Source organism: Schistocerca serialis, chromosome 9, assembly GCF_023864345.2.
Source record: "Schistocerca serialis cubense isolate TAMUIC-IGC-003099 chromosome 9, iqSchSeri2.2, whole genome shotgun sequence".
In the NCBI taxonomy this organism is placed as follows: Eukaryota; Metazoa; Arthropoda; class Insecta; order Orthoptera; family Acrididae; genus Schistocerca; species Schistocerca serialis.
This window is the reverse complement of record NC_064646.1, coordinates 95,814,743-95,827,701: the sequence shown is the minus strand read 5'-3', so window position 1 is coordinate 95,827,701 and position 12,959 is coordinate 95,814,743. Positions and strand designations below refer to the sequence as shown.

At 42.7% G+C, this 12,959-nt stretch overlaps 1 protein-coding gene and 1 long non-coding RNA gene across 10 annotated transcripts in view; one reads left to right on the top strand and one right to left on the bottom strand.

Annotated features, from left to right (window-relative positions):
- The window catches only part of LOC126418632 (dentin sialophosphoprotein-like), a 101,279-nt gene that overhangs the window by 9,601 nt on the left and 78,719 nt on the right, over positions 1 to 12,959 (bottom strand). The window contains exons 4-6 of one of the 9 annotated variants that reach the window (XM_050085483.1): positions 8,941 to 10,297; positions 8,554 to 8,682; positions 7,217 to 8,295 (exon numbers count right to left, since the gene is read on the bottom strand). In XM_050085483.1, the coding sequence (XP_049941440.1) occupies positions 7,234 to 8,295; positions 8,554 to 8,682; positions 8,941 to 10,297 (2,548 nt within the window). In that variant the 3' untranslated portion in view covers positions 7,217 to 7,233. Of the gene's footprint in view, positions 1 to 7,216; positions 8,296 to 8,553; positions 10,298 to 12,959 lie in introns of all 9 variants that reach the window. The other 8 variants (XM_050085486.1, XM_050085485.1, XM_050085484.1 and 5 more) reach the window with 8 other exon arrangements.
- Positions 8,305 to 9,724, top strand: LOC126418634 (uncharacterized). Its single transcript, XR_007575881.1, has 4 exons — positions 8,305 to 8,424; positions 8,554 to 8,682; positions 8,941 to 9,069; positions 9,586 to 9,724. It is a non-coding gene; the product is annotated as an uncharacterized LOC126418634 (long non-coding RNA).

Below are 12,959 nucleotides of genomic sequence, written 5' to 3'. Positions count from 1 at the left end.
ATCGACCTACCCGAGAAATAATCTCACTGAACGATAAAGAAGAATCCCGATAGGCCCGGATCCTGCTGCTGTCTAATCCCGACACATACTGACGGACGTTTCTCCTTCTTACACGAGGCATAACACGATCTTCTCTCAAATCACTAACATTCAAATCAGATTTACGAATGAGAAAGCTGCTACGTAATCATGCCTATATATATGGATTTCAGTTTGCATTAATCCTACCTATTTTCTGCGGTTGCGTTAATGCTAATCATTTGCACATGTCAGTATATAGAGACACAGGCACAAAGAGTCAGTTCCGACTCTGCGTTCGATATTGGAAGCAAGACTGAAGAAAATCAGAGACACGTTCATAGGATTTATCGACTTTATAAAAAGTGTTCGGCAATATAAAATGATACAAGATGTCCGAAATTCTGAGAAAAGTAGGGGTAAGCTATAATCGAAGACCAAGAGGGAACCAAGAGGAAACAGTAAGATTGAACGACCGAGAACGAAGTGCTCGGACTAAAATGGGTGTAAGACAGTTCAAAATGGTTCAAATGGCTCTGAGCACTATGGGACATCTGAGGTTCATCAGTCCCCTAGAACTTAGAACTAATTAAACCTAACTAACCTAAGGACATCACACACATCCATGCCCGAGGCAGGATTCGAACCTGCGACCGTAGCAGTCGCGCGGTTCCGGACTGAAGCGCCTAGAACCACTTGGCCACCGCGGCCGGCATGTAAGACAGTGATAATCTTTCGTTCCTACTGTTCAGTCTATACGTCGAAGAACCAATGAAGGAAATTAAAAAAAAATAGGTTTCAAGGTGAAACGATTCGGTGATGACATTGCTATCATCAACGAAAGTGAAGAAGAATTACAGGATGTGTTGATTGGAATTGTCTTGAGCAGTCTAAGGAGTACAGAATATAGACTGAGACTAAATAGAAGAAAGACGAAAGAAATGAGAAGTAGCAGAAACGCGAGCACCGAGAAACTTAACATCAGAAATGGGGACGGCGAAGTGGACGAAGTTAATGCACCAAAGTAGCCCATCAGGGACGGAGCAAGGAGGACATAAAGAGCAGACTAGCACTGACAAAGAGGGCATGCCTGGGCAACTATCAAACGTAGGACTTAATCTGAGGATGAAATTTCTGAGAATGTACGTTTGGAGCACAGCGCGATATTGTAGTGAAGCATGGAGTGTGGGACAACCGAAATAGAGGAGAATCGAACATTTGAGATGTGGTACTATAGATGAATGTTGAAAATCAGGTGGACTGATAAGGTAAGGAATGAGGAAACTAGTTTTAATAAATTATTGTCTCTTATTGATGTATTCACGATAGTTAGGAAGTGCTGTAGTCCGTAGCCGGCCATGAGTCGGAGAGCATTTCGTACGCTGTCTGGCTAGGTGACGAAGCGACCATATGTCGCGCGTAGTGGGGTGGGGCTCGGCGCTGGACCGTAGCAGCAGAGCTTCAGCCTGGGAAATATACATGACGGGAAGTACCGCCATCTTGGCGCCAAAGTCACCGATTTTGTTTATTTATATTTAATAATTAAAGTCATTTATGACAACATGAATACTAGGAGGAGCCTCTGGATGTTTAAAACCATCTATCATAATTTTGCGTCGTTAAAATTCACACCCGTTCATTAACAAATGCATATCTTAGTAAGTACGAACTTGATCGGAAATCCACGAACTGTGACGAAACTAGTAAGAGATACGGACTGCGCGCCAAAGTCTGCAGTCGGCGTTAAGAGCTCTTCCTGTCTTGTTCGATGGTAGCCATGATCTCGGTTACGTGACATGAGTGTTTCATTATGGATCTAATAGGAATGAAAGTGATATTACGGCATTCTGAATGTTAATTTCGAGTAAATAGATACGCCAAAGTTGATCGACAGCAATTTCAGGTAATTAGCTTCCACCGACAGAGACATCCAATGCGCCAATGAAGAATCTTTACGGGACGACATTTACGAGAGCTGCACCGCGCACAGGTAGGAGGAAATCCGACGACACGACCCACCAAGGCGGATCAAGGAAGGTCCGACTTACACTCGCAAATTCCGGGTGGAAATGCTGACCAGTTATACTGTACGTCACATATACCACCCTCTACGGACTCGCGGCTAAGCTGAGTAATAACAGTATCAGTTTAGAAGCGAAGGGATCTTGCAACAGGATGGCAGGATGTATGTCAAGACGTCAGGGAATGACTTCCATGGTACTAGAAGGGGCTGTAGAGGCTAAATACTGTAGAGGAAGACACAGATTTGAATACATCCAGCAAGTATTTGACGATGTAGGTTGCAATTGCTGCGCCGCCTTCACGGCGTTGCTGTTTTAATTGACAGCGGTATGCTCTTACTTCCCAACTTCCGTGGAAGGGGAACTTGCTTTCCACATCGCCCTCGTTCAAGAAAGGTCAGGTTATTGTTGATGCTTTTGTGGTCTTCAATCCGAAGACTGATTTGATGCTTTTCTCCACGCTGTTGCAACCTGTGCAAGTTTCTTTGTGTAATTAATGTAACAAACATCCATCTGAAGCTGCTTACCGTACATAAATAATGATCTCCGTCTACGATTTCTATTCACCTGCACTTCCCCCCATTACGAGATTGACGATCCCTTGGCGCATCAGGTTGTGTCCTGAACCTTCTTTTAGTCAGTTACGCAATCTATCAATCAAATCTTCAGCAGTCTTCTACAGCATCGTTTTTCAAAATCTTGTATTCTCTAACTGTCTTAACTGCTTATCATCCGCATTTCACTTCTGTACAAGGCCACATTCCAGACAAATACTTCCAGAGGAGACTTCATAACATATTTCTATTCGGTGATAGCAAATTCCTCTTTTTCAGAGTAGCTTTCCTTGTTATAGAAACTTTCGACTTTAAATATCCTCACTACTTCGACCACCATCAATTACTTTTGCTGCTCAAATAGTAGTGCTTACTTACTACTTCTAGTGTCTTATTTCCTAATATATATACCATATGACTTTCTGAAAAGCATCATCCACACAATTCCGAAGACGGCAAGAGCTGACAAGTGCGAGAATTATCGCACAATCAGCTTAACAGCTCATGCATCGAAGCTGCTTACAAGAATAATATACAGAAGAATGGAAAAGAAAATTGAGAATGCGCTAGGTGACGATCAGTTTGGCTTTAGGAAAATTAAAGGGACGAGAGAGGCAATTCTGACGTTACGACTAATAATGGAAGCAAGGCTAAAGGAAAATCAAGACACTTTCATATCATTTGTCGACCTGGAAAAAGCGTGCGACAATATAAAATGGTGCAAGCTGTTCGAGATTCTGCAAAAAATTAGGGATAAGCTATAGGGAGAGACGGGTCATATACAATATGTACAACAACCAAGAGGGAATAATAAGAGTGGACGATCAAGAACGAAGTGCTCGTATTAAGAAGGGTGTAAGACAAGGCTGTAGCCTTTCGCCCCTACTCTTCAATCTGTACATCGAGGAAGCAATGATGGAAATCAAAGAAAGGTTCAGGAGTGGAATTAAAATACAAGGTGAAAGGATATCAATGATACGATTCGCTGATGACATTGCTATCCTGAGTGAAAGTGAAGAAGAATTAAATGATCTGCTGAACGGAATGAACAGTCTAATGAGTACACAGTATGGTTTGAGAGTAAATCGGAGAAAGACGAACGTAATGAGAGGTAGTAGAAATGAGAACAGCAAGAACATCAGGATTGATGGTCACGAAGTCAATGAAGTTAAGGAATTCTGCTACCTAGGCAGTAAAATAACCAATGACGGACGGAGCAAGGAGGAATCGAAAGCAGACTCGCTATGGCAAAAAAGGCATTTCTGGCCAAGAGAAGTCTACTAATATCAAATACCGGCCTTAATTTGAGGAAGAAATTTCTGAGGGTGTACGTCTGGAGTACAGCATTGTATGGTTGTGAAACATGGACTGTGGGAAAACCGGAACAGAAGAGAATCGAAGCATTTGAGATGTGGTGCTATAGACGAATGTTGAAAATTAAGTAGACTGATAAGATAAGGAATGAGGAGGTTCTGCGCAGAATCGGAGAGGAAAGGAATATGTGGAAAACACTGATAAAGAGAAGGGACAGGATGATAGGACATCTGCTAAGACATGAGGGAATGACTTCCATGGTACTAGAGGGAGCTGTAGAGGGCAAAAACTGTAGAGGAAGACAGAGATTGGAATACGTCAAGCAAATAATTGAGGACGTAGGTTGCAAGTGCTACTCTGAGATGAAGAGGTTAGCACAGGAAAGGAATTCGTGGCGGGCCGCATCAAACCAGTCATTAGACTGATGATAAAAAAAAATCCATTAGCAACTCCTGTTTTGAAATATGTACTGCACTCGCGCAGGATAACATTTCTCAGTACGGAAGACCTCCTTCTATGAAATAACAGACGGAACGCCCGGCGGAAGATGTGTTTGGCGCGGCCACTTTGTCAGAGTTTAGCCGAGTTTTCGAGTGCTGGCCAGGTGGACGTACGAGGTGTCTACGTGGTGGATCTGTCAAACTTCGACGTGACCGGAAGTTACACTATCCTGGTCGGTTAAGCACACGCAATGCTAGTTTTTGTAGTATTTCACTCGTCTGTTCGTATGGAAGTTCCACGTCCTGGTCGTTCAAGCAGGCGCTATGCTACGTTTTGTGGCATTTTACTTGTCTTCTTGCATCGTGGCTGCTGTATAAGATAGAGAGTAGCCATTCATAAAGAGAGTAAAGAGCGAAACATGCTGATACCCACGACACGTCCGTACTTCTTACACAAATGACGCATTCAGTCACTAAAACAATATGCAACAGTCGTCTCCTATAAAGTTGATAGCATTAGTCATCTCCTATAATGATAACTGCATCTTGTTGAAATAGCCTACAGAGGTCATCGACACGTCGAAGAACTTGATGAGGCTCATCTCTCTATGCATTTACACTGTACATCTCCAACTACACGACTTCTTTGCAGTTCACACTTAAGTGCCTGTCAGAGGCACCTTCAGACTATTTCTCTACCCTTCGTACATCCATATTTAAATTGGATGAAGGTGGGTCACAGCTGGTATAATTTTTATTAGAAATTAAATTCCTCCAGCTGTACTTAAGATTTTATATTTACTTCACTACTAGTTTCGACGTTGTGTCAACGTCATCTTAAGGCCTGTTCACTTTGATGAAATCAGTTCTGTGTGGCTCAGTCTAGAAGTCCGCGGTGGGACCAACACGTGCTCCACTTGGATGGCGGGCAGTAACTCCATCCCGCCATCCCTCCATCCATGGGGAGCACGTGTTGGCCTCACTGTGGGCTTCTAGACCGAGCCACACGCAACTGATTGCATCAAAGCGTACGGGCCTGAAGATGGCGTTGACGCAACGTCGAAACTAGTAGCGAAGTAAATATAAAATCTTTAAGTACAGCTGGAGGAATTTCATTTTTAATAAAAACATTTCCCCGTCCCACTCTGTAACAGAGCGTGGGAAAAATGAAAACGTAAATCTTTCTGTACGAGTTTTTATTTCTCTTATGTTATTACAATGGTCATTTCTTCCTAAGTAGGTTGGCAGCAATGAATATTTTCATATTCAGAGGTGAATGGTGCTGATAGAACTTTCGTGAAAACGTGTCACCACAACGTAAAACGTCTTTGTTTTAATGATTGCTATCCAACTCGTTTGTCATATGTGTGACAGTCTCTCCCCTATTTGGCGTAAGTGTAAAACTAGCTGCCTTTTTTTTAACTTTTTCGATGTCCTCCGTCAACCCTATCTGGTAAGGATCCCATACCGCACATCACTACTCTAACAGAGGATGGCCAAGCATAGTGCAGGCTCTATACTTCAGTATAAACACAGGCAACTGAAATACTTATTTATTCTATAAACTGGTTTTCGAATCTTTTCCGGCTCGTCTTCAGATGGTGCACGACATGATACACGACTATATCGAGGTATAATTCTGGATGCTGCCTTGCGACAGTATGCGTGGCTTTTTTGTTAATATCCATGTATCAGTTGACTATTTCAAAGCGTGATTCTGGATGCTGGCTGTTGGCTGGCTTTCTTGTTGATATCCATCTGTCAGCTTCCATTGTGATGTACAGCTGGTAACAACACATCACTCACTTTTCACGCGGTATGTATGTATATACACCGTAGTTATGAAACTTTGCAAGCACCCAGCATGCGCTGTATAACTACTGCTTGTAGTAGAACAATCATATATTTGTACACATTTAATTAAAGGTACCTGCTTAACTAAGCTAAGGCAGTTATGCATAATAGCTTGGCAGTACATGCTAAAAATGTCGTTACTCACCACACACAATAATACAAGAGAATTTAATTCACATGTGTATATTTCTGAACTAGTTAACTTGGTTAAAGTACAGAAATATGTTTCACAAGCGGGAAGTGGAGACAAATTCACATAATAATCTCGTCTTCTTTGCATCAAAGATAGTATATTTTAAGTGTAATTCGCAATATTGCCTAAATGAAAAATCATCTGACCGCATTTTGTTTTATTATGACCGAACTACAAGTAGTTCTACAAGTGTATAAGACATGTACCAAATTAATCTGAGCACAAGAGCTTCATTTCAAACATCTACAAAACATTTAATCCGTATCATAAGCGTATTAGTTCTACTGAGTGTGGCACAAGTACCGACTATCTTACATCAGAGGAAAAAATGGGAAAAATTAAAGGAAGGATAGTAGAATATTGGGAAAGGAAAATGAAGTGAAAGAAGGGAGGAGTGTAAGCAGGAAGTCAGGATTTAAGACATGAGGAAAGGAAGGAACGAAGGCAAGAAATAAAGGAAGGAAAGAATGCTCAAGTATAATTTATCACAGCAGACAGAGCAGTAGCTCAGCTCGACAGGAACCCTCGTTTAATATGATAGAACCCTCCCCCCTACTGGTCGCAAGTGATTTCTGCAATCATGGAAAAAATTAAACGGATGTGGCCAGACTGGGATTTTAACTTTGCTTGTCCCATGTACGTAATCAGTTAATTTAACACAGCACCAGCTCAATTCGTATTGAAGAGGAAAAATGAAAACTAATGAAGATCCCTGTTGACGGTTAGAAACTTATTGAGGTGATTTCATTATAAATAACTTACATATTAAGGTACAACTGAGTCCAGGTGTCTGTTGTCTTGGAAAGAAATATAAAATCTTACGTTATTGATGCGTGCTATTAGAATATAGCCTCATGCTGCTGTTGGTCTATTTTATGCAAGCGATTATTTTGATCGTACTGATAGCCATCAAGGAATTCGTCTGGCTCATGGGACTGCTGATAAACGTCCGCATCGTTCCCAAAGTGGCTTTGCTGATATTGCTGCAAGTCCTGATTACTGATGGGAAACTGTTCCTTCTCATATTGCTGTACAATCTGTTCTGATCCAGGTTCTTGATGCTGCTGATATCGATCGTGACTATTGCCTTCAGTATCGTCTTGGTGTGCTTGCTGTTCTAAATCGCCTGAGCCGAAGATATTGCTCTGCTGGTACTGCTGCTGGTCATCGCTAGAATAAGATTGATCTTGTTTCTGGGGATACAAACTGATGTGTTCAAAATCTGAGTCAACATGTTGTTGGTTCTGCTGTTGAATTTGATCGTTGTTTTGGGTTTCGCCGAGTTGATATTGTTGCAGATCATCTCCAGAATCTAAAGACTGCTCTTGGTGTGTGTTCTGGCTAAGTTCAGAGTCAGAGTCTAATTCTTGCTGCGTCTGTTGCAGAATTTGATCTTCGCCCTGTTGATATTGTTGCAGATTTTCTCCGGAATCTGAAGACTGCTCTTGTTGCGTATGCTGGCTAAGTTCAAAATCAGAATCAGATTTCTTCTGTGTTTGTTGTAAATCTTGTTCTTCGTTGAGTGTACCACTTTGTTGATATTGCTGTAGATTTTCCCCAGAGTCTGAAAATTGATCTTGTTGTATATGCTGACTTAGTTGCGAATCAGAATCTAATTCCTGCTGTGTCTGTTGTAGGACTTGGTCTCCTACTGATGTATCGGTCTCTTGATACTGTTGCAGATTGTCTCCAGAATCGGAAGATTGATCCTGCTGTGAATGCTGACTGATTTGTTCATTATCAGAATTTTGCTCTTGCTGCGTCTGCTGTAGGACTCCATTTGATGTATCGGTCTGTTGATACTGTTGCAAATCGTCTCCAGAATCGGATGATCGATCTTGCTGTGTATGCTGACTGAGTTGTTCAGAATCAGAATCTAATTCTTGCTGTATCTGTTGTAGGTCTCCGTTTGATGCATCGGTCTGTTGATACTGTTGCAGATTGTCTCCAGAATTGGAAGATTGATCCTGTTGTGAATCCTGACTGATTTGTTCATTATCAGAATTTTGTTCTTGCTGCGTCTGCTGTAGGTCTCCATTTGATGTATCGGTCTGTTGATACTGTTGCAAATCGTCTCCAGAATCGGAAGATTGATCTTGCTGTGTAAGCTGACTGAGTTGTTCAGAATCAGAATCTAATTCTTGCTGTATCTGTTGTAGGTCTCCGTTTGATGCATCGTTCTGTTGATACTGTTGCAGATTGTCTCCAGATTCGGAAGATTGATCCTGCTGTGAATGCTGACTGATTTGTTCATTATCAGAATTTTGTTCTTGCTGCGTCTGCTGTAGGTCTCCATTTGATGTATCGGTCTGTTGATACTGTTGCAAATCGTCTCCAGAATCGGAAGATCGATCTTGCTGTGTATGCTGACTGAGTTGTTCAGAATCAGAATCTAATTCTTGCTGTATCTGTTGCAGGTCTCCGTTTGATGCATCGGTCTGTTGATACTGTTGCAGATTGTCTCCAGAATTGGAAGATTGATCCTGCTGTGAATCCTGACTGATTTGTTCATTATCAGAATTTTGTTCTTGCTGCGTCTGCTGTAGGTCTCCATTTGATGTATCGTTCTGTTGATACTGTTGCAAATCGTCTCCAGAATCGGAAGATTGATCTTGCTGTGTATGCTGACTGAGTTGTTCAGAATCAGAATCTAATTCTTGCTGTATCTGTTGTAGGTCTCCGTTTGATGCATCGTTCTGTTGATACTGTTGCAGATTGTCTCCAGATTCGGAAGATTGATCCTGCTGTGAATGCTGACTGATTTGTTCATTATCAGAATTTTGTTCTTGCTGCGTCTGCTGTAGGTCTCCATTTGATGTATCGGTCTGTTGATACTGTTGCAAATCGTCTACAGAATCGGAAGATCGATCTTGCTGTGTATGCTGACTGAGTTGTTCAGAATCAGAATCTAATTCTTGCTGTATCTGTTGTAGGTCTCCGTTTGATGCATCGGTCTGTTGATACTGTTGCAGATTGTCTCCAGAATTGGAAGATTGATCCTGCTGTGAATCCTGACTGATTTGTTCATTATCAGAATTTTGTTCTTGCTGCGTCTGCTGTAGGTCTCCATTTGATGTATCGGTCTGTTGATACTGTTGCAAATCGTCTCCAGAATCGGAAGATCGATCTTGCTGTGTATGCTGACTGAGTTGTTCAGAATCAGAATCTAATTCTTGCTGTATCTGTTGCAGGTCTCCGTTTGATGCATCGGTCTGTTGATACTGTTGCAGATTGTCTCCAGAATCGGAAGATTGATCCTGCTGTGAATGTTGACTGATTTGTTCATTATCAGAATCTAATTCTTGCTGTGTCTGTTGAAGGTCTTGGTTTTTGTTTGGTGTATCGATCTGTTGATGTTGTTGCACGACGTCTCCTGTATCTGAAATCTGGTCTTGCTGTGGATGCCAATTAACCTGTTCAGAATATTGATTTTGTAGTGATTGCTGTGCAATTTGATCTGCATCAGATGTCTCACTTTGCTGATACACCTGAAGACCTTCTTCAGATTCTTGTTGATCGTTTACCAGTTTACCAGACTGAGGATCTCCGTATTGATGAATCTGCTGTACCGCCTGATCGAAGTCTGCACTGGGGTCTTGATGCTGCTGCTGCTGGCTGTCGTCCAGGTCGTAATCGTAGCCCTGCTGGTACAGCTGCCCAGACTGGTCAAATGCGGGCATCTGGTTATGCTGCATCTGCTGCCACATCTCTTGCCTGTCTTTCAGGACATCTCTATACCATGCTGGCAAGCTGTACGCATTTGAACGTTGATGGTGTTGGTACGGCCGCAAAAGATCTCCTATTTCAGAGAACTTATCACCCGCGAATTTGAGCCCTGGTTCCAGCCTGCGGACTTGTTGGTACTGGTGTTGCACCTGGTCCACGTTCTGCATGTAGTCTTTCCTGTGGACAATGAGAAGCGATAAATTTTTAACTAATGTTCATTTCGTAGGTTAAACAAAGGTTAGCAAGCGAAGTCTACAGTATATACGAGCGTTATTCGGAAAGTAAGGTCCGCTAAGTCGCGAAATGGAAACGACAGCGAACATGGACGAAGTTTTGCGCAGATGTGTTGGGCCGTCTCTCTGGTGTGCCTGTCAATCGTGCCACGTAGCTCTATGCAGTTGTGAGCACAAGGTGAGAAAGTAAATATGTTTAGGAGAATTATGGGTGCCCAATGAGAAGTTTCGCCTGGTTTCATGCAACCCCACATAACGTAAGTGTAATGCATTTTCTTCTTCATGATAATTCGTGACCGTGCACTGCAGGGGCAGAGAGGGCGCCGCTGCAACGTATTCGATGAACGTGTTTGTTCGATCTGCATACACTACTGGCCATCAAAATTGCTACACCAAGAAGAAATGCAGATGATAAACGGGTGTTCATTGGACAAATATATTATACTAGAAATGACATGCAATTACATTTTCACGAAGTTTGGGTGCATAGATCCTGAGAAATCAGTACCCAGAATAACCACATCTTGCCGTAATAACGGCCTTGATACGCCTGGGCATTGAGACAAACAGAGCTTGGATGGCGTGTACAGGTACAGCTGCTCATGCAGCTTCAACACGATATCACAGTTCATGAAGAGTAGTGACTGGCGTATTGTGACGAGCCAGTTGCTCGGGGAACATTGACCAGACGTTTTCAATTGGTGAGAGATCTGGAGAATGTGCTGGCCTGGGCAGCAGTCGAACATTTTCTGTATCCAGAAAGGCCCGTACAGGACCTGCAACATGCGGTCGTGCATTATCCTGCTGAAATCTAGGGTTTCGCAGGGATCGAATGAAGGGGAGAGCCACGGGTCGTAACACATCTGAAATGTAACGTCCACTGTTCAAAGTGCCGCCAATGCGAACAAGTGGTGACCGAGACGTGCAACCAATGGCACCCCATACCATCACGCCGGGTGATACGCCAGTATGGCGATGACGAATAAACGCTTCCAATGTGCTTTCACCGCGATGTCGCCAAACACGGATGCGACCATCATGAGGCTGTAAACAGAACCTGGATTCATCCGAAAAAATGACGTTTTGCCATTCGTACACCCAGGTTCGTCGTTGAGTACACCATCGCAGGCGCTCCTGTCTGTGATGCAGCGTGAATGGTAACCACAGCCATGCTCTCCAAGCTGATAGTCCATGCTGCTGCAAACGTCGTCGAACTGTTCGTGCAGATGGTTGTTATCTTGCAAACGTCCCCAACTGTTGACTCAGGGATCGAAACGTGGCTGCACAATCCGTTACAGCCATGTGGATAAGATGCCTGTCATCTCGACTGCTAGTGATACGAGGCAGTTGGTATCGAGCACGGCGTTCTGTATTACCCTCCAGAACCCACCGATTCCATAATCTGCTAACAGTCATTGGATCTCGACCAACGCGAGCAGCAACGTCGTGATACGATAAACCGCAATCACGATAGGCTACAATCCGACCTTTATCAAAGTCGGAAACGTGATGGTAGGCATTTCTCCTCCTTACACGAGGCATCACAACAACGTTTCACCAGGCAACGCCGGTCAACTGCTGTTTGTGTATGAGAAATCGGTAGGAAACTTTCCTCATGTCAGCACGTTGTAGGTGTCGCCACCGGCGCCAACCTTGCGTGAATGCTCTGAAAAGCTAATCATTTGCATATCACGGCATCTTCTTCCTGTCGGTTAAATTTCGCGTCTGTAGAACGTCTTCTTCGTGGTGTAGCAATTTTAATGGCCAGCAGTGTACTTCCTTCTTCATGATAATTCGTGACGGTACACTGCAGGGGCAATGATGACGCCCCTGCAACGTATTCAATGAAAGTGTTTGTTCGAGCTGCGTATAAGACAGACTTGGCTCCCTCTGATGCTCATCTCTGCTCACATGAAACTCTGGCTACAACGACAACGAACTGCGGATCAGCGCAGAGAATTGAATGAAAGAACAGGTGGCTGTCTTGTATGACGAGGGTATTGGAAAGCTGCTACAATGCTATGACAAACGTTTCAGTCAGAGCGGTGACTTTATAAAGAAATAGATGGGAGGTGTAGCAAACTCCTGGAAATAAATCGTTTTTTTTCACTTTATTCTTCTATTTCGCAAGCAATCGTACCTTACTTTCCGAACTCGTATACATTTAAATATGCACAAAAAATCACATAAGACGTAACACCTCTTTTATTTCGTGAACGGTTCGACGTATCAGAACTAGTTTTCAGCGAATGGTACTGCAGAGACAGTCACGTAATTTTGTCGCATGTTTTATCTCCTTAACTCGTCCACTAGCCGAGCAACGGAGGTATGCTATTTCCTTTTTTCAAGTGTAATGATATATGTTTCTTAAAGGCAATCAAATGTTCTTGAAATAGAGAATACTGGGTAATATAGAAATTGTTAATGATGGCATATTAACTTTTTATAAAAGTATCGGAGAAGTGTACAACTTATACAACGACAGACTCCGTCGTTGTATAAGGTCCTCCTTCTGTTTATTTGTCTCCTCAGAAGCTGTCCGCTTACACATGTGTAAGTACAAATATCTGAAATAATATTTCTCTCATACGCTTGTAGATACAACA